General features: G+C 45.0%; 3 protein-coding genes across 3 annotated transcripts in view; 1 reads left to right on the top strand and 2 right to left on the bottom strand.

The window, feature by feature from the left end:
* The first annotated feature begins 75 nt into the window (after window positions 1–75).
* LOC126557443 (alanine--glyoxylate aminotransferase 2-like) lies at window positions 76–3,767 on the top strand. Its single transcript, XM_050213227.1, has 7 exons — window positions 76–163; window positions 1,205–1,323; window positions 2,170–2,404; window positions 2,492–2,585; window positions 2,662–2,864; window positions 2,942–3,161; window positions 3,228–3,767. Exons 1-7 carry the CDS (start codon window positions 102–104, stop codon window positions 3,765–3,767), a joined length of 1,473 nt encoding a protein of 490 aa, XP_050069184.1. The 5' UTR covers window positions 76–101.
* Window positions 3,768–7,600: 3,833 nt separating this feature from the next.
* LOC126563672 (uncharacterized) lies at window positions 7,601–10,173 on the bottom strand. The gene is made up of 7 exons (XM_050220734.1): window positions 10,167–10,173; window positions 9,899–9,952; window positions 8,701–9,743; window positions 8,173–8,340; window positions 7,991–8,104; window positions 7,789–7,907; window positions 7,601–7,687 (listed from the first exon to the last, which is right to left on the bottom strand). Exons 1-7 carry the CDS (start codon window positions 10,171–10,173, stop codon window positions 7,624–7,626), a joined length of 1,569 nt encoding a protein of 522 aa, XP_050076691.1. The 3' UTR covers window positions 7,601–7,623.
* Window positions 10,174–16,070: 5,897 nt separating this feature from the next.
* LOC126557930 (UNC93-like protein MFSD11) overlaps window positions 16,071–18,681 on the bottom strand; it is a 240,393-nt gene continuing 237,782 nt past the window's right edge. The window contains exons 3-7 of the mRNA XM_050213855.1: window positions 17,920–18,089; window positions 17,324–17,500; window positions 16,985–17,256; window positions 16,469–16,905; window positions 16,071–16,247 (exon numbers count right to left, since the gene is read on the bottom strand). Of these exons, the coding sequence (XP_050069812.1) occupies window positions 16,083–16,247; window positions 16,469–16,905; window positions 16,985–17,256; window positions 17,324–17,500; window positions 17,920–18,089 (1,221 nt within the window). The 3' untranslated portion in view covers window positions 16,071–16,082. The remainder of the gene's footprint in view (window positions 16,248–16,468; window positions 16,906–16,984; window positions 17,257–17,323; window positions 17,501–17,919; window positions 18,090–18,681) is intronic.

An 18,681-nucleotide genomic window follows, 5' to 3' on the forward strand; every position in this document is an offset into this window, starting at 1 on the left:
TCCTGTGTGCTTTTCGCGTTCCTGATATACGTGCTTTAATTAGTACCACAATAAGTTCACTTTCACCTACCGAAACTACCGAAACAACCATAAAACACAAAATGGACCCGTGTGAATCAATGCCCAAATCGGACACAATCAAACTCCGCAACAAACACATCGGGTAAGTACAGATGCTTGGCGTTTGCATGAAAGAACGAAGGGATGTCTCTAGGTGAGTGCCTCCCGGTGCATATGATAAATGTCCCAGCGACCCTGAAAACAAAGGTCGCGCCTGTCCCGCCAAACGTAAAAAAATTATCCTTCTCAGATATAGTATACCTTTCCAATATACACACGCGAACCAAAACCACCAAAGACACACGTGCTTCTGAGGCAGGACCGCTACCGGTTTCCAATGTCACCCTCGGTATTCACATTCGCATATTTGAAGGTGTTCCCTCGAAGAGGTACCAACAACCAACACGAGAATAAAATTCGCACCGTTAAGATCCCGAGATTCACGGTCAAGGCCAGGGACTGATGAGGTACAATATAGCGGGCGTGTGCACCAAATTTGCGCCACTTCTCTCTGTCTACAAAAACCTTGCGACAAGTGAGCAAAATTATTTTTATTCTACACTCGCCCGTATAAAGGGCGATTGATGACGCCGTCCCAACGCCTTCAGGGGGTATCGCTTGTACGGTGGTGTTTGACTCCGTATTTATTTGTTTGCATCCGCTTTTGCTTGCGAAATACTGCCTGCTTAGACCCGAGGCGTAAGATGTGTGGAACTATAGACTGTTATTGCGTTCACTAGCTCGTAGTTGTTGTTTCATGATGCGCTTTAGATGAGGATACTGATGATGGCGAGGATTATACTGTTTTGCACTCGAAACATGTTTGCTTGTCGCACGGCACACTGCTGACAACAGGGCGTGTTACTTGAGATAATGTGTAAACATGCAACCTTAATCCGCTAATGATAAAAAAATCACAGAATCATCATCATCGCACTTGGCTTAATTTGGAAGATAATGAGATTTTGTTGGAAGGATTCGTTTCTTGGCTAACTGTCAGCAAACAGTGCCCGGGGGCTCAATTTCCGTTGGCATTCGATTAAAAATCACATGCGCAAGCATCGCACAACTCACCTCCTTCGTAACCAAAAGCGTGTACGTTAATGCCCCTCTTGCCCTTGGTTCTTTTTATTATCCTACTCAGCAAATCCTGCCAGCTATTCTACCGCACGGACCCGTTGAAGATAGTGCGCGGCCAGGGGCAGTACATGTACGACGAACAGGGAGCACGGTACCTCGACTGCATAAACAACGTCGCGCACGGTGAGTAGATATCAGACGATTGTATGGCATGGAAGCTAAGCAGTATCAAGACGAATGAGACATACAGGGGGTGACGCGAGTAATCACAAGCGAACACACTGCGCGCTTCTGTAAAGCCTCAAAGTCTGGAGTGGATTGGTACGCGTCCAGACAAATCATCCAAGTGGGGCTCTAACACAAATGCTCAATCACTCACGATTTGTTCACGTGCTGCCCATGTTGCGGGCAGCTATTCGCGTGAGTACACCCTCATCATCCCATCCTTCCGCCGTGGAAGACGGGATGCCTCGGATGAAGTAGACTGTAACTTATCAAGATCCCTAAGTTAACAGAACATCGAGGGCATCGCGTGCACTCTTTGCCATTAGGTTGATGTCAGCTGTAAGCAGAGCAGTAAGCAGCGCTCTTATCAGTCAGACCTGTTGGCCCCGTTACGGAGGATACCGAATGTGTCGAAACAGAAAGCGGGACATGAAAAGACGTTCGCTCTCCATATCGACGCTCGTCACGTAGGGAAGCAGGGACGAGTCTTTCCTAATCACATGCTTTATATTTCAACTACATTTCAACCGGTCACTATTGATGCTATCTATATGCTTAGAAAATTACTTGATCATTTCCCAAAACCTCCTGGATGGATTGTTTCACGTGATAGAAACATTGTCTTTAATATCTATCGATTAAAGCTAGCTGTTTGAAGTGTTCTTCTGCATTAAGTACTCATGCGAACTAATAGCATCTACACTGTATGTAGCTCACTAGAAAGACCTTCGTAACAAGAGTCGTGAACTTCAGACATTGGACTGATGATGATCATTCCTTTCTCCGTTCGTTTCCCACCCACAGTTGGACACTGTCATCCGAAGGTGGTTGAAGCCGGAACGCGCCAGCTCGCGACACTTTCCACCAACAATCGGTTCCTGCACGATGAGCTCGTCAAATGTGCCCAAACGCTTGCCCAGAAGATGCCCGGCAACCTGTCCGTCTGTTACTTTGTCAATTCGGGCTCGGAGGCAAACGATCTTGCATTGCGGCTCGCTCGTCAACATACTGGACGCCACGAAGTGATTACGCTCGACCAGTAAGTAGTACCGGTAGAAAGTTATGCCCAAAATGGTATGTATTCTCTTCATCTAACGCATTTTTGCTTGTTTGTTTTTGTCTACAGTGCATACCATGGTCACGTTTCAGCCGTGATGGACATCTCGCCGTACAAATTCAATCAACCGGGTGGTGATCCTAAACCAGATTTTGTCCATGTGGTAATTATTTATCTAATGGTTGAGTAATGCAATTAGAATTGCTGTTTTTACTGTTGCTCTCAATCCAATGCATTAGGCTCCGTGCCCTGATGTCTACCGCGGAATGTACCGGGACTGTGACTTCCCAGAGGGAACTGACCTGGGTCAGCTGTACGCCGACGCGGTACAACGCATTGTCGAACGTAGTTCTACCGGGATAGCTGCCTTCATTGCGGAAAGTTTACAGAGTTGCGGTGGGCAAATCATCCCACCGGTTGGCTACTTCCAGAAGGTGTACGAGTAAGTGTCCCCTGACATAACACTGTAGTGCTTCTTTAGTTGAATTATTCTATGAACGTTTTATATTGCTTTTGCAGTGCAGTTAGGAAAGCTGGAGGTGTAACGATTGCCGATGAGGTGCAAGTTGGTTTTGGTCGGATCGGTACGCACTACTGGGCTTTCGAAACGCACGGTATCATTCCAGATATTGTGACGGTCGCAAAACCGATGGGTAACGGACATCCGGTGGGTGCGGTCGTAACCACACCAGAAATTGCGGAAAGTTTCGCCTCGACCGGTGTTTGCTACTTCAACACGGTATGTAAAATGAACTACGAACGATGAACCATTTTTATGACTTTGCAACTATTGCTTTTTCTATAGTACGGTGGAAATCCAGTCTCGTGTGCGATTGCAAATGCGGTTATGCAAGTGATCGACGAGGAACAGCTGCAGGAGAACGCTCTGCGTGTGGGACGCTATCTGTTCGACCAGTCCAAAGCTCTCGCGTACGAATATCAACTAGTAGGAGATGTGCGTGGAACCGGTCTATTTATTGGTATCGAGCTAGTGCAAGATCGACAACGCCGTACGCCGGCCACCCGGGCCGCTAAGGCCGTTGTTGAGCGAATGAAAACCGTGCACCGGATACTGGTAAGCAGTGACGGACCGGATGATAACGTCGTCAAGCTAAAGCCGCCGATGGTTTTCAACACCGACAATGCGGACGAATTCTTGTGCGCTTTCCGTGAGTGCCTTACCTATATGGAGCAGCAGCAGCTACAGCAAATTAATACTACACCGGAAGGGGTTCCAACCACGCCGGTACGAGTGACACACCCACTAGCAACCGGTGGCATCCTTCAGCCAAACCCTATCAACCGCGCCCAGCACGACACATCAACACTTATCAAATCGATCTAGACAGACGCTTGCGAAGTCATTTTTACTATTTTCTATCTATTCTATTAGTTGTCTTCTTCATACCAGAATTTCTACAACCATTGCATTAGCTTAATTTAGCAAACATCACACACACCACCGATATGAACCAGAAATACTTATTTGTTTTAAAAATAAGCATTGTACTATTTACCACCTTCCAACACATCAGTGAAGTGATCGGGCAGGATAATATATGTCCAGTCTTCTCTCTTTCTCGTTTCTAGTTAATAAATACTCTTTTTACCTTCCGGGTGCTGGCTGTACTAAGCGCTTTTACTTAGTACATTCATTTTAACAAACAGAGCAAATGGCGCGAAACAAAAAGCGAAATATGGTAGTCTTCGTTGCACCCGGAAGTCAATTGTGTTTGTCGAATATTGCTTAGAACTGTGGAGAAAATTGATTACATTAATTTTTCCTATATTATTGTGTATATAATATGCATGTATATCTTTACATTCTTTTTTTTTTTCACAAAACATTCCCTCGTCTGCGTAGATGCTGACAAGGGCTTGTACATCATTTTTAAGCGCTGCTTCCTCCGCATTAGAGCAATTTGTCCAACCTTTCCTACCAGTAAGCGCGCCAGATAGAAACAGAGAAGTGTATTTTAGTAATAACTAAGATTTTACATAAATTACTTTTTTTTTACTTTTCCATTTTCTACAACTCAGTTATCCAACCTACCGGTCTATTTCTAAATTGGCAAAACAAAATACTCGTGCTGAAGCATACATGCACGCTAAACATAATTTTGCTAATATCTGAACGAGCGATCGTCTGTTGATCGTGAGTTGTTTTTACGATTATGCAAGATACCGTTGATGTTTACTTTTTCGCCTTTTTGTTTACCACATCTCCTTCAACAACACTTACACAACTTTATCGCATTTTTCCGGACTGTATCGAGAGAGAGAGAGAGAGAGAGAGAAAGATAATGGTGGGGTAACAATTATGCCATTCCCACAACACATCGGGGGCAAGAATGGCGAAAAGAAAACATTACCGGTGCTGGACAATGGGCAAGGGGTTAGTAGTAATTCCATCCTATCTCTGCCATTATACAGCACATTTTCAAACCAATAGTGATGTCATGATGTACGATAGCTTGGCTGATCAATGTCTTTTATCAATTTTGTTTTGAGAAGGATGGAAGGGAGGGGGTGGAGGGCGGTTCAGACCGTGAACTCGTTGTAGACATTTATGTGAATTTAATTGTTGGCGTTTGTGGGTACACGCAAAGCACGATAAGTTTCTTTTTTTTCTTTTCTGGAGTCTAATCAGAATATTCATTGTTTATCGAACTGTAAACATGCCTGTAAACTGTACTGTAAACTACTCACCGTTATAGATGAAATAACACTTTACTTTTACAACACGCCCGGATACGTTCAAGTGACGCTGTCTACTAAAAGATGGCGTCTCTGAAGCTTCTCACATGATGACATGAGCGTAGATAAAACAAATGTGTGTGTGTGTTTGCTCATTGCGCTGTGAATGTGTGGAGAAATTTGGTACGCCAACAACTAACTCAAACACCCCTTTTAATGTTGCCAACTAATATCTGATGTTTCTGTTTCGTGTTTGTTCGTGTTGTTAGACTGTTCGTATTGTTTTTTCTCCTTTCTGTTATCGTTTTTTTGCACGGTGTGACATTTAACAGGAGGCACACCAAATGCTTCCGATCAGATTGTTTTAGCGCACCGAGTGTCTGTGTGGTATGTTGGGAGCAAATGCGCATTGCATTGTCAGATTAATCGATCGGAACACGATTAGCCGAGCTGGTGACCTATGATTGTGAAGTGCACCCTCCGATAAGTTCCGTAAGACACGCGCTACTCGGTATAAAATTGCCAATCAATTCTCTAGTGTGTATCTTTAGAAGCTTAGTAAAGCCCGCATTATTTCGTTATTGCAATGTTTAAAATATTTTTTTCTAAAACTCGCTTCGTTTCCTACCGCGTTGGCTTGTGCCTCTTATATCCGAACAGTACTCCCTGCCTCAGATTGCCATTTTCGCTACCACCTGCTATCCCAATTACCTTTCAGTCAGAGTTTAGTATTTTTACAGCACAGGTTCTGTGCACCACCTTCATTTTTACGCGCCTCAAAATGCTTCTAGTGTGAATACAGTCTTTTAATATTACTATTATTCTTCTTTATTGGCTCTCCGATCGCGTTCGATCGACAACTTTTTCTTCTCTCCAATACCTGTTACTGGATGGGCCTCACTACTGTGCCCAACCTGGAATAGCGTTATCCTTTTTTGTGAAATGATTTGTTAATAAGTATTATTGGTTATTACTGGATATTTTCTTTTCCACCCATCCAAAAACTGTAACATACGGGGACAATTTCCGCGAGGATTCTATGTACTTAAAGTGGGGTAATAAGTAGGGATAAAATTAGCTTAGCGTAGCGGGTTTTTATTTTCGTTTCTTCTTCTTCTGACTCTAGTGAGTTTTACACCTTAACATCTTTAACTGTACATCTGCACTCGCACAAGAATCTATTGCTTTGCGAGTTTTATATCTAATCTAAAGTGAGAACATCAGAGCAGAGCCGCACCAGTAAAATAGATTATCCAGAATCTCACGGCAGAAAACGATTAAACTATGCGTACCATTACGACATCCGTTTCGAGCAGCGGTCACAAAAAATAACATAAAAACGAAAACCGTAAAATCAAACAACTTTCTACGAAGGAGGAGGATACACGAAAGTATCCGTAACACGCACAAAAAAAAAACAAAAGATTTTTAATATGTTTTCACCCCGGAAACTCTATCGCATATGAAGGATACAATTTGCCCCAATGAGTAAGAGTGTAAATATTACGGGTTAAATAAAATTAGGATTCATCTCTATGTATTCGGTACGATTTAGCCAAAACCTTGTATTGCTTACAATGACTAACAGAGTTTTATAAAGTTTGACAATGTTATTTTTTCCTTTCCTTGGTCGATTGTTTTTTTTCTTTTCTTTCAATTTAATTCTATGACTGGCTCAAAACACTACCCCTTACACCTAAACTCCCATTGACGAAGTTGTTGAACAATTCGCCAAACATAGGTGTATAAATGGGCTTAGAATCTATTGTTTTTTTACTTTAAATCCTGTGGGGTAATAAATTGACTCTAAGCTGTGTTTTGTTCGTTGTGCTTCGTGAGCGTGGTAAAGTATTGTGGTCTTCGTAACGAGCTTTACATTGTCGCAGTCAGAATTGGTAAAGGGAAATATGAGAGATGGTACGGAGACGTTTTCAGATTGTTGAAATAGGGGCGAACCGGTGGTCCAGGCGACAACGCCGCCGGTCTTCATACGGCAGGACTGGGGTTCAAATCACATCCGGGCCGTCCTCCCGAAGTGAGGACTGACTAACCAACTACGTGGTATCGGCAGTCTAGTAAGCCATTTCGATGGCCGGCATGACTTAAGAGGTCGTTAATCCAAGAAGAAGATGAAGAAGAAGAGGAAGAAATAGTATCCCAAAAAAGGTATTTGACCGCTAAGCGAACATCATCGTTAAACGTCGTAAAATATAGCTAACCAGCCCACCACCCATAGTCGACGGTCTCTGTTCGTTACCGGTATTCGCCGTACTGACCGATCCGGAACTTCAAACTACTATATCGACCAGGCCGTTAATTTGAAACGTCAGACAAATTAAGATTCTTTATATATGTGAACCGCAAACGAACAATCATTGGAAATAGAGAGAGAGAGGGAAAGAAAAGAGCATGTTGGTAGAAAAGGAAGTAAAGTTTGTTTACTACAGAGACTGTCAAATCTCGTTGTTGTTAGTGTGGGTAGGTTCGTTCTGTCATGAAACGAATTATCTAAACTCGTAGATTTGAATGCATGATTCAGCTACGTGTTGTAGGGTTAAAGATTGATACCTGCGTGAAGGGAGAAAGAGATGGCAGGAGTGTATGGAAAGAGCAGAAAGGTTAGAACGAACGACAAAATCTATAAAAAAATCGATTTCCAAAAAACGTACCATTCAGAAGAGCGATGGTAATAGTATCCTTCCATAACGGCTTGCGATTTCTGGAAGCAGATGTAATAGAACCCGGCAAAGGATGCTCCGTTAATGTTCTTTATCTTGTGATCAGGTACCTAGACGAACAAAAGGAAAAATCAACACCAATAGCTTTAGAATGTGTGCCGCATAGAGCAGCAGTGTCATACGCTCCACCTACCAGAAAGTGTTCCTTCCAGCGCATAAAAACATAGTCACTCTTCGCTAACGCATCATAGTCAAAATCGTCCGAGTTGAACGTCTTTTGGTACTCGCTGAAGGCAGCAAATTTTCCCTACAATAGGAAAAATGGGGAAAATGAACCGGACAAAGAAAACATGGGTACAAAACTCGGCTACTTACAAAATGCTTTCTATCTACATCTTCGTCCGCGTCCCATTTACGTGTTAGAAAGGGATACTTTTTCGATATGATTTCACCGTCAAAGAAGGTCGTTAGGGTGGGGAATTCAAATGTAAGTCCGGTGATTTTGAGATATCCGCACAGATAAGAGTTCGCTTCGTCGACGTGCTGCAAATAATCGAATAAAAAAATTAATAAATAAAAAAGTATCTCAACTATGTCGATGACGATCGATAATTGGTGTGTTCGTAATGATATGGTGCTTCCGATTGAAAAATATTACTGTATTTTTCATTTCATTTAGCTTCCACGAACTAGATCTCATTACGCGGCCCATGAAGGAGATAAATTGGGTTTTCAACAATTATTATTATAACTTCGATTTTGATTCCAATGTTGATAGCAATAATATGCGAAACGTCCACTTGTACTATTTTAAATCCGTAGGGCTTTAAACAATCAAATGAATAAATGTAATAAATGGCGAGCCGTAAAATGTGTTAACTTTTTTGTCCTTAACATCCTTACCTGCAGTACCACCTCCACCTCGTACGCATTTCCTTTAGATTTCTGTGAGCCACGAAACTTGGAACCATTGTACAGAAGTGACTTGGTAACGCCGAGCTGTTTGGAGTTGTTTGGCGGCGGCGGCACTATATCCACGCGCACTGGCATCGTTTCGGCGGTGTCCTGGTTTGGGTAACGGGCTCCTTCCTGCTCCGGCGGCTGTAACTGATTCTCGTCGCCTGGTCCGAGCCGGTCCGACCGTTCGGCTACCCCTCCAGCGATGCCACCCGCCGCGCGTCTGCCGTTTTCTGACCCGCACGTACTGCTGCTGTCGGCGCTGGTGCGCTTTCGGGGTGTGGCGTTACCGTCGCCTGACTTACACTCACCGTCCTGCTCCTGCCCTTCGTCTTCCTGCTTTTTGGTGTTGCGTGTGGCTTCTTCTCGAGCGGGTTCGATAGCGGTTGTACCGGACACGTGGATGGGATCGACACCTTCCTCTTCCGCACCGATGTGTGTCGTCGTCGTGCTTGTCGCTGGCGAAGTGTTAACGTCGGTCAGCTCTTTGCTTTGCGTGTCGCCGCTGAGAGACGACAGATCCGGTAGCAGCGAGCTGCCGGACGGTTCCAAACCGATCCCCAGCCCCGATCCCGCCTCCGCCCCGCCTGTACCCGAGCTACCCGTTCGTCTTTCGCCGGTAGCCGACCGATGGTTCTCCGTTTCGTTCGGTCGCTTCTGGTTCCGGTTACGACGCTTGGTTTTCTCCGACACGGCTGCTTCGTTGACGCTATACTCGCCTAGTGTCGCTTCTTCTTTTTCCTCCTCCTCCTCTCCTTCCTCCTCACCACCAACGCTAGCAACGATTGAGGAGCTAGGTTTATCGCCCGGGTCGGTACGATTTCGCCCTTTGCACTCGCTGATTGTCTCGTTCGAGCTGATACCGGTTGTTGTAGCTGCAGTGCTGGAGGACAGTTCTGCGAGCGAAGCTTGATAGTTGTTAGGTAGCGAGATGGTTGCTGATGGCAGAACAGCTGGTGCAGCTGGTGATGTTACGGAAGCGATGGAGTCTGAGGAGAAGTAGGAGGAGGATGACGCCGTGAAGGACGGTAACGTTAACGGCGGTGTGTGCGACGACGACAACGAGGAGCAAGATGATAAATCCGTCGGGTTCCCGCCTTCGTGCAGGGTTGTAAGCTTTATTTCTAAGCTGTAAAAAACTTACAGAACGTATTTTTGCTCTCGTAATGATGGTTACTACTGTCCCCCTCAGCTTCCTCTGCAATGAGTTGTAAAATGGAAAGATGCACAGTTCTTTTAGATTGCAGCTGTTAGACAGCGGTCCGATACGCAAACATTCTCCCGGAAATCAGCTCGCGAACAAACAAATAACATACGTCTCTGCTACGCGTGAGTTCTGGTGGCAAGAGAATCGAACAGTTTCTAACAGCCCGGAAGTTTCTAACCATCCCATCAAACAAATCACGCAATACGGTTCATCGCATTGATGACTACACAACACGAGACAATATCAATTCCTAAACAAATGCAGGTTTTGACGTGTTACGACTCGTCCGCACCGTAGCTGCGATGTACATTTGTCAAGGTACGCACCGTTTTAGGAAGCCGAACGCGGGTATAGGAAGCTAGTAGCTTCTTCGTGAACCTTTTGCAACACACGTACGAACGAATCCCAAATTTAGGCTATAATCAAGAAAAAAACCATAAAATACGAACGATAATAGTGCGCCACTATCGGCCGTACAAACTGCACAGTTACCTTTCTATTGGTGAGTAGAGAGATTACCACCGATGCTGGTCGATCTGGGCGCAATCAACCACCTTTTCTTCAGGGCTTGCAACAAAACGCGCACCAATACTCTTCGCACTCGAAACTTATCTTTTCTGACGAAATAGGGGATGCGTTTTGAGATATTTTTTCTTTTCTTGACTCGTTCTACACCATTTTCGTTCACAGGGACTGGATGCGGTGAATGTGAATGTCAAATTGATTGTCGCTAGTGCTAGCGACCGTGCGAGAAGAGAGCGAGCTGCTTTCTGCTTGACAGTTGAGCTCAGCACGAGATCAAGTTTTTGATGTAAATTAAATAAATCTGCGAAGGCTGCAATGCGAATTTAGTGGCATGATATTTAATGAAAATGAGTTGAGATGAGATGAATTTGAGTTAAATGTACATGAATAGAGCGTCAAATCATCAACAATAGACTCGTGTGCGTTGTTGATTCGATTGGAAACATCTGACAGTTCAGACAAAGTTCCGACGAGATAACTACAAGGCAGCTGCCACTATTGACAAAATCTTTATAAATTCGCCAACTAAGGCACTACTAAGGCAAATTTGTATTGGAAAAAATCCCTTAGTAATGGTATTAAGGTAATTTTGTCAATTAGGTCAGGTCTACCATAGTCACCTTGCCAGCTGGGAAAAGTGCGTGTTGATGCAAGCTTTCATCGCGAATTCTACACTATTGTGTTGACAAACAAGTCCTAGCAAGCTAAAGAGAGACTACACGCACACGTACGCCCACGCATACGCCATTGTGCTTCAACGACTAAATAGCAATCTTGAAGCGATCCTACTAAACCATGGACTGCAAACAATGGTGAATGAGTGGCCAAAGCACACGTCGTCGCGCACAACTATCATGAGCCGCACAGCAGCAGCAGCAACAGCATTAACGAAACGGTCCCGGAGCTCAGAAGATCTTGCGGTCGGTGCGAAAACCAAGGGCAAACTGATCGGCAACCGTTTCCCAAGTGCTCCCGATCTGGTGGACCATGTGTCTGAGATGGTCTTTGTGATGCATCGCTGTAATAGCAGAAATAGCGACAGCAGCACCAACAGCAGGAATAGCAGCGACAACAGCACTAGCAAACGCATTCCACCATTCAACTATTACGACTGTACCAATCCAACATCCGCCTCATCAACAACGCCCCCTACAGGCCCGATCGAATATGGCGAGTATCAGGCGACACCTCCGTCCAAACCCCGTTCCGTTCAGATGGGTTTCCTGGACGATCTAGTGCCACAGAAAGGGCGTCGCCTACAGAAGCACTTCAACGAGCTGGATCCGTTCGATGGGCAGTGTCGGTTTTGGACCGATTCCCCGCTCGAACGGATCCATCCCGAGCAGGGTTGTATACCCATCCTGAAGGCGGTTTACTTTTCACGCAATAACAATGATCTAGACAAAGAAAACGCCCACTTTAAGCTGGCTGAAGCGCTGATATCGACCTTCGAGCTGCTCAAGTGGAAAAGCTTCATGAACCGTACATCGAGCGGTCTATCGAACCTTGAGTGGAAGATACCTGGCGAGGATAGCCTTACGATATCGAGGGCTAGCAGTAGCGGCAGTAGTAGAAAAGAAAGCACTCATACGACAACCCATCCGGTAGAAGAACCTTTAGATGAAAGCTGCGAAGCAATCGAAGCGAAGGAAAGCATTTACGTTGAACGAACGTACTCGGCTGAGGAGATAGCGATCAGTCTACTGGCCAAGTTCCACGACAAACAGCTCCCATCGGCGAGTGATTTTCTCTGGCTGGTGTCGGAACAAGATGCACCGCAAAAGCTGTTGCCCGTACCGAGCGGTGGTGTGATTGATCCAGACGAGACTGCCTACCCGCCGGATACGGGCACGCTGATACGTGGCACGCAGGATTGGGCACCACCGCGACCACAGATCATTTTCACGTACCGACCACCTCCGCTAGAGTAAGTAAGCGGATTGAAAATGGGATTTGTTTGTTGGTTTGATGTGAAGTTTGATAAATAATGTACTATGCTCTTACTTTACTTGCAGACGTCGCGCTCAAATCGTGAGACAGAGCAACCGATGTGAGGGATGTGGAATTAAGGTGAATCCAGCTTATTTGAACCGTTATCGATATTGTCACTACACGGGCAAGTACAATTGCTCCGGCTGTCACAAAAATCAGATGGCCATTATACCAGCACGAGTTATACAGCGGTAGGTTTAAATCTGACTTATCGAATGGTCAGTATTGTTAGGTTGTTCTCAAACCACCAAGCACTTGTATTTACTTGCAGATGGGCTTTTACTGTGCTTCCCGTGAGTGTATTTGCATATCGCGTGTTGGGCGACATTTGGAACACACCTCTCTATCGTGTAAACCATATCTATCCGGAGCTGTACACAAACGTGAAGAGCCTACGGATTGTGCGACAGGCTCGCATCAACGTAAAATACGTAAAAGATTTTATCGTAAACTGTCGACACTCAGACAGGTTCGTAAATAGGACAGTTTGTTTTATATTATACAGGCCCTTTACTCTTTGGTACAGGCCTCACCGGTGGTGATGCGACAACGGCGCCGGTCTTCATAGGCCAGGACCGTGGTTCAAATCCAATCCGGGTCGTTCCCCGTAGTTGAGGAGTGACTATCAAACCACGTAGTTATCAGCAAGTTTAGTAAGCCATTCGAAGGCCGGCCGAGTGACCTAGTAGGTCATGTTAAGTCAAGAAGAGAGGTCCCTGTACATTTTTAACACCTAATCGCATTGCTCCGCTTTCACAGCATGCGTCGTGTCTTCCAGGAAGTGCCTGAATATTATATATCCGACATTGATATGTGGTCGATGGCGGACTTCCTCGCGGTCAAAAGTGGCACACTATTGCGGTTACTGCGCTCGATCATATCGCGCTGCGAGCAACACATCGTTTCGTGTGTGGTAACGTATATTCTGTTTGAAGCGTGTCTACTGCCCATAAATAAACACGCTAGCTAATTCGATTTTACTTTCATTATTCATTATTTTCTGTACAGCTTTGTCTCGGGCGGGGCTTCTTGTGTGAAAAGTGTATCGGCACACCGACAAAGGAACGAAATATCTTGTATCCTTGGCAGCCACATGTTTTCCGGTGTGAACAGTGCGGTATCTGCTACCATGAAGCCTGCTGGCGTAAAGACAAGAGCTGTGAAAAATGCAACCGGATGCAGCGGCGTCGTGCAATAGGTGCAGACCAAAGAATGTAGAAGAAAGAGAAGCTCGTGTTTTTTCTCTTTTTCTATTCCAAACATCAGAAATACCATTACCGTGAGATCTTAGTAGCGTATGTATCACAACAGATCTTCGCGGCATGTTTCATGTCGTGCGAAGCAGGATTAGAAACAAGGAAAGGGAATTAATTTATGTTGCTCTCGAAATCTCGCATCAATGCGAGAATGAATGAATGACTAAATACTATGAATAAATGACTCATTACCACGATGTAACCGAACAGGAGAGGTCCTGAACTATGTTGGGTAAATTAGCACAATTTAAACATGTTTTAAGCACATATAGCACATATTTAAAATACTGGGCAAAGCAAGCACTCCTACCTATCTTCCTCCTCCTTCCTCTGATTCTACTCGAAAATCTTAACGCCCAACCCAATTCCCCCGACTCTCCACCAGCGATTCCTTTTGTTCTCAGCTCATGTACGTCCTCGTCCTACCAGCAGCCTCCCTCAGCATCAGTTCCAGTAGAGAACAGAAATGGTTGCTACGTGATTACTGATATCTGAGAGATTTTGGGGATCGGTCAGAATTTTAGGGGAATAGCAATAGCATGTTGAATTACATACAAGGAAGCGTTTAACGGAAGGGCGTAATCGAGGTGATAGTGGTGGAGTTAGGGAGATCGGGATTGAGAGGGTTAATGGTGGCAGGAGTAATGAAAATCTTCCGAGATGCTGTCATATATGAACTAGTACTGAGCTAGGTGAGTGCACTGTGCTAGGTGTACGCACAAGTAAGCTCTGTTGTGTTCTGAACGCACCTTACCCCCAGGATTAGTCATGAACCCAACGGTAATGTTGGCAGTGTTGAAGATGGGGAAAAAATCACGATGATCGCTTCCAAGACACTCCCCCCCCCCCCCCCCCCCCTCTTTCACTTCGCAGCACCCTAAGTACAATGATTCGGAGAAGGAAGAAATAAGAATGACGGAATTGACCTTCGTTCACCAGTCGGCGTGAGATGCTGCGAATGCGGATATGATGATGGGCTTCGTTTTAGGCTTCACGGGTAAACCGTACTGAATGCCACAATTAGTTTTTCGCGTACCACACACACGGAACCACGGATATACTCCCTTGTTGTTGAAAACATAAAGGCTGCAGGTACCGGGATGAAACTAATCAACGCATCGCGACAGGCTGATCAGAATGCACGCATCGTAAGTCAAAAGGAAAAGGGCTTCCAAAAACAAATTATTATTCTTATATATATATATATATATATATATATATATATGTGTGTGTGTGTGTGTGTGTGTGTGTGTGTTTCAATTGTGGAAGTGTGATCATTTTTTTTCATAGGTTAATAAACAAAAGTACAAATTAAATTATCTGTTAGACAATGAGCTTACACACTCGCTCAAAACCCACACCAAAAGTGACGGTTAAGTCATCTGTGCTGATCGTTCGCCCTTCATTACCGCCGGAAACCTCGCTCAAGAATCATTGTGCCTCCTGTGGTGATTCATTGCGCCTCCTGTGGTGATTCATTGTGCCTCTCACACACCACTGAAACACCTTTTAATAAATGTGCATGTGATTCATTGTGCCTCTCACACACCACTGAAACACCTTTTAATAAATGTGCATAACATCCGCGGTTAGCAGCGGGCAAGGTCAAACGCACATCAATTCATCGACCCAATGCGGAACACGATCGACGCCGAAGTGAGTGATGAAGAACCATGTTTTGTTCTGCCATCTGCTCTGTTCAAAATAGCCTCTAATTTCAGTACCGTCTTTAGCAATGATGTTTATTTATTTACGTGTACTTATTCGTTTCGTTTTAGGCATTAAACGGGTACGTCGTTATTGTTGTATTGGCGGTGTTCTGTGTCGTGGGGACACTGGTCACGACGGACGGAGCTGTTCTTCCTGCTGCTGCCTTAGGTAATTTGAAAAGGCGTTCAGTTAGCATTCCGGAAGAAATTTATCTTAGTGTACTACATATATGCATCACTTAGAAAATAGATAAAGATTACATATTGCAAACCTCTGGTGTAACATTTTGAAATATCGTTAAAACAATAATGCTGTGGACGCAAATGTAACAGATATTAACTAGCGAGAAGTGTAACCACCTGCTTATGAGAGGCCACTTAATAGCTAATATATAATGCTTGTACACTATGTGGACTATGCATATACTTTGCTAAGTCATCCCTGTTTTCTTCCTAAAGTGGACAGTCCAGTATACTTCGGAGGCATCGTACCGGCGAATGGACGGTTCGGCAAGAAGATACACACTTTTCCCAACACCAGGGAAAATCGGCCGCATTACCCGTTGACGGTTGGTAGGTAAGGATGTCTTGTTTTTTTTTTATCTATTCGTTAACTCAACATCACGCCACACTCTAACTTTACTTTTCGTAATCTCGTTCCAATGTTGGGCGCTCGCGCTTTACAGCGAACTCTACTACACAGAAGGAGATCGTACCGATGATGCCTAGCACTACCAGTATCACAAGCTGAACGTGTAGCCCGCAGTAAGAGGAGTACACAAAGCTGGCCGCTGCGGCTACTGACTAGATGACAAAGAAATGTAAAAAAAAATTGAATGAATGAAATGACTATCGCTATGTAAGCTACGAACCCCTTCTACCCCTCTCCCCCCCCCCCCCCACACACACACACACACACACACACACACACACAATTTTTACACTGCATTCTAGAAATAAATTTCATCCCACGGTTTCGTGTAGTTGTGTCAAAGATGTTTTCCTTAAGTAAAGCACACACGTACCTGTGTAAACTTGAAAATAGAGAACGCTTCGGCCGGTTGGCTCTTGAACACACCACCCAGCATCGAGTAGCACTGGGTGTTGAAGCAAGCGTCACCGAGACCGAGTAGGAACGAGCAACACATCGCGACGATGGTACTCGGTGGCTGGATATAGGACAGTGCATCCGTATTGCCAAATGGTGCGCTGTTAGGCAGGTTCAGGTAGATTAGGAAGTAGGCTGCCAGGTGCAGTACGCCACCACCAATCACGATCGGATCACGGCCCCAACGCGTAGTGGTACGCGTGCCGAGCAGCCCGAACGCCACGCCACCGAGAACCTCACCGACGCCGATAAACACACCGTTCAGGCCAACGTACTGTTTGGCGGAGGTGCCTAATGCGTTCGTAAAACCGATGCTCGAACCGTACACGCCACTGAAGAAGGATAGCGATAGTCCTAAAGAGAAAAAAGAAAGGAGAACCGTGTAATGCACAGTTGGTAGTGCATTTGAACACCCCGTGTTCTATATGTTTACCAGTGTACACGAACGTAATGCTCAGCAGTATCATGCGTGGTGTTCGGAATAGACGAATTGCATTCAGGAATGCCTCTCGCGGACGGACTTCCGTGCTTAGTTCCACCGGTGCATCGCTATCATCGGTAAACGGTCGGCGCAGACAGGTTAACATCACCAAACCAACGATCGCTACTGCGATCAGGACAGCAAAGACAATACTGCGCGTCATCTCGTCTATGTGCGTTTTGCCCTGAAATGTGAAGAACACCAGCAGATTGCCGAAGAACATGCTGTGCGGATGTGTTGAGATGAGTTGAGTAGGTCAAACACACATGCCACTTGCTTGAAACGTCGTACCTCATCTGCAACATCGCCCAAAAGATGCCGGAATTGCGAGAAATTGTTTCTTCGGTGCTGCACTGGGAAAGATACATGCCCTGGCCAGTCCAAATGAGCGCGGCACCGGCACCCAGTACGATGCTACATCCGTACAGCAGAACGACATGCGGCACAAAGAAACTAGCCATGAACAGACTGAAATCAAATCAGTATAAGTAAATAGGTAAGTATTAAAGTTTGCTCAGTCTGGGCAGGTTGTACCTAAAAAAATATTAAAAACGCAAACGGAAATTGGTCTGTAACAAAGAAACAGTCGAGGAACGCATGAATCATCGAATCATTTTCTTCAAGTTACGCTTTATATCTTTTTTGAGGGAGCTGCGCATCTATTTGGTGTAAAGGATTACTAGATATTCAAAAGCAAAGATGAAAAGCACAATTGGGACAAAGGGAACTTCCGTGCAAAAGATGATTGTTGTTAAAGTGGCCATAGAGCCGCTCCATAACACCTCTGTTGATTGCGTTAGTATATTGATTGAGTTGATTGCAGCGATCGTTGAATGTGGTTGGCTTTTACTGTACGTTTTCTTGCGTAGGAAGTAGGCTATGCTTACCAGTAGGTGATAGCACCGATGGCCATCGCCATCCGCGGTCCAATAGCGGACAGGACCGACGGCGTGACCCAGTTTGATAAAGAGAGGGCAGCATAGATAATGGCCAGGCTCGTGTATCCGTCACCAGTGAACGAGGGTAGGTCTGTCTTGATGCTGTCGATGATGGTTTGCTGAAACGGAGAGAACCACAAATATAACGATCAATAATCGTACAAGTAGAAGTACCATTTTTTTACGTGAGTCAGTAAGAACAACGTTTATGGATTTTTTATATTTTAATGAGATATATTAGGGCGGCCTAGTGCTGCAGGGGACGACGTCGCCGGTCTTCGTACGGCAGGACTGGGTTCAAATCCCATTCGTACCGTCCCCCCATAGTGAGGACTGATTATCCAACTATATGGTATCGGCAAGTCTAGTAAGCCATTCGAAGGCCGGCGTGATTAAAAGGTAGTTAAGCTAAGAAGAAGAACGAGATATGTACAACGCAAAATATTATAATTTCTTGCTCCATGATCATGAAATGCAACCTAAATTTAAAAAGCCAAGGTCGTCAAATGTGTCGCGGAACGATTAATCAAACTCCGCGACGACCTTGACTGCGGTCGGATTTGGAAATGGAAGGAGGGAGGGGGAAGATAGTCAAGATACTCCCCAAACACCTTCACACAAAAACTGTGTCCCACTATCACGCACCATCATGCGTTAAGCTACTCAGCCATAACCGTAAAACGTGGATAATCCAACAACACTCCCCCACAT

Source organism: Anopheles maculipalpis, chromosome X (assembly GCF_943734695.1).
Source record: "Anopheles maculipalpis chromosome X, idAnoMacuDA_375_x, whole genome shotgun sequence".
Classification (NCBI taxonomy): Eukaryota; Metazoa; Arthropoda; class Insecta; order Diptera; family Culicidae; genus Anopheles; species Anopheles maculipalpis.

What these genes read in the sequence shown, in the direction of transcription:
- LOC126557443 (XM_050213227.1), top strand. Translation starts at nt 102, where the DNA reads ATGGACCCGTGTGAATCAATGCCCAAATCGGACACAATCAAACTCCGC. An exon ending in CATAAACAACGTCGCGCACG is followed by an intron (nt 1,324 to 2,169) that starts GTGAGTAGATAT and finishes TCCCACCCACAG; the next exon opens with TTGGACACTGTCATCCGAAG. An exon ending in GTGTTTGCTACTTCAACACG is followed by an intron (nt 3,162 to 3,227) that starts GTATGTAAAATG and finishes CTTTTTCTATAG; the next exon opens with TACGGTGGAAATCCAGTCTC.
- LOC126563672 (XM_050220734.1), bottom strand. An exon ending in GCTGGAAGGAACACTTTCTG is followed by an intron (nt 7,908 to 7,990) that starts GTAGGTGGAGCG and finishes TTGTTCGTCTAG; the next exon opens with GTACCTGATCACAAGATAAA. An exon ending in TACCATCGCTCTTCTGAATG is followed by an intron (nt 7,688 to 7,788) that starts GTACGTTTTTTG and finishes CCCTTCACGCAG; the next exon opens with GTATCAATCTTTAACCCTAC.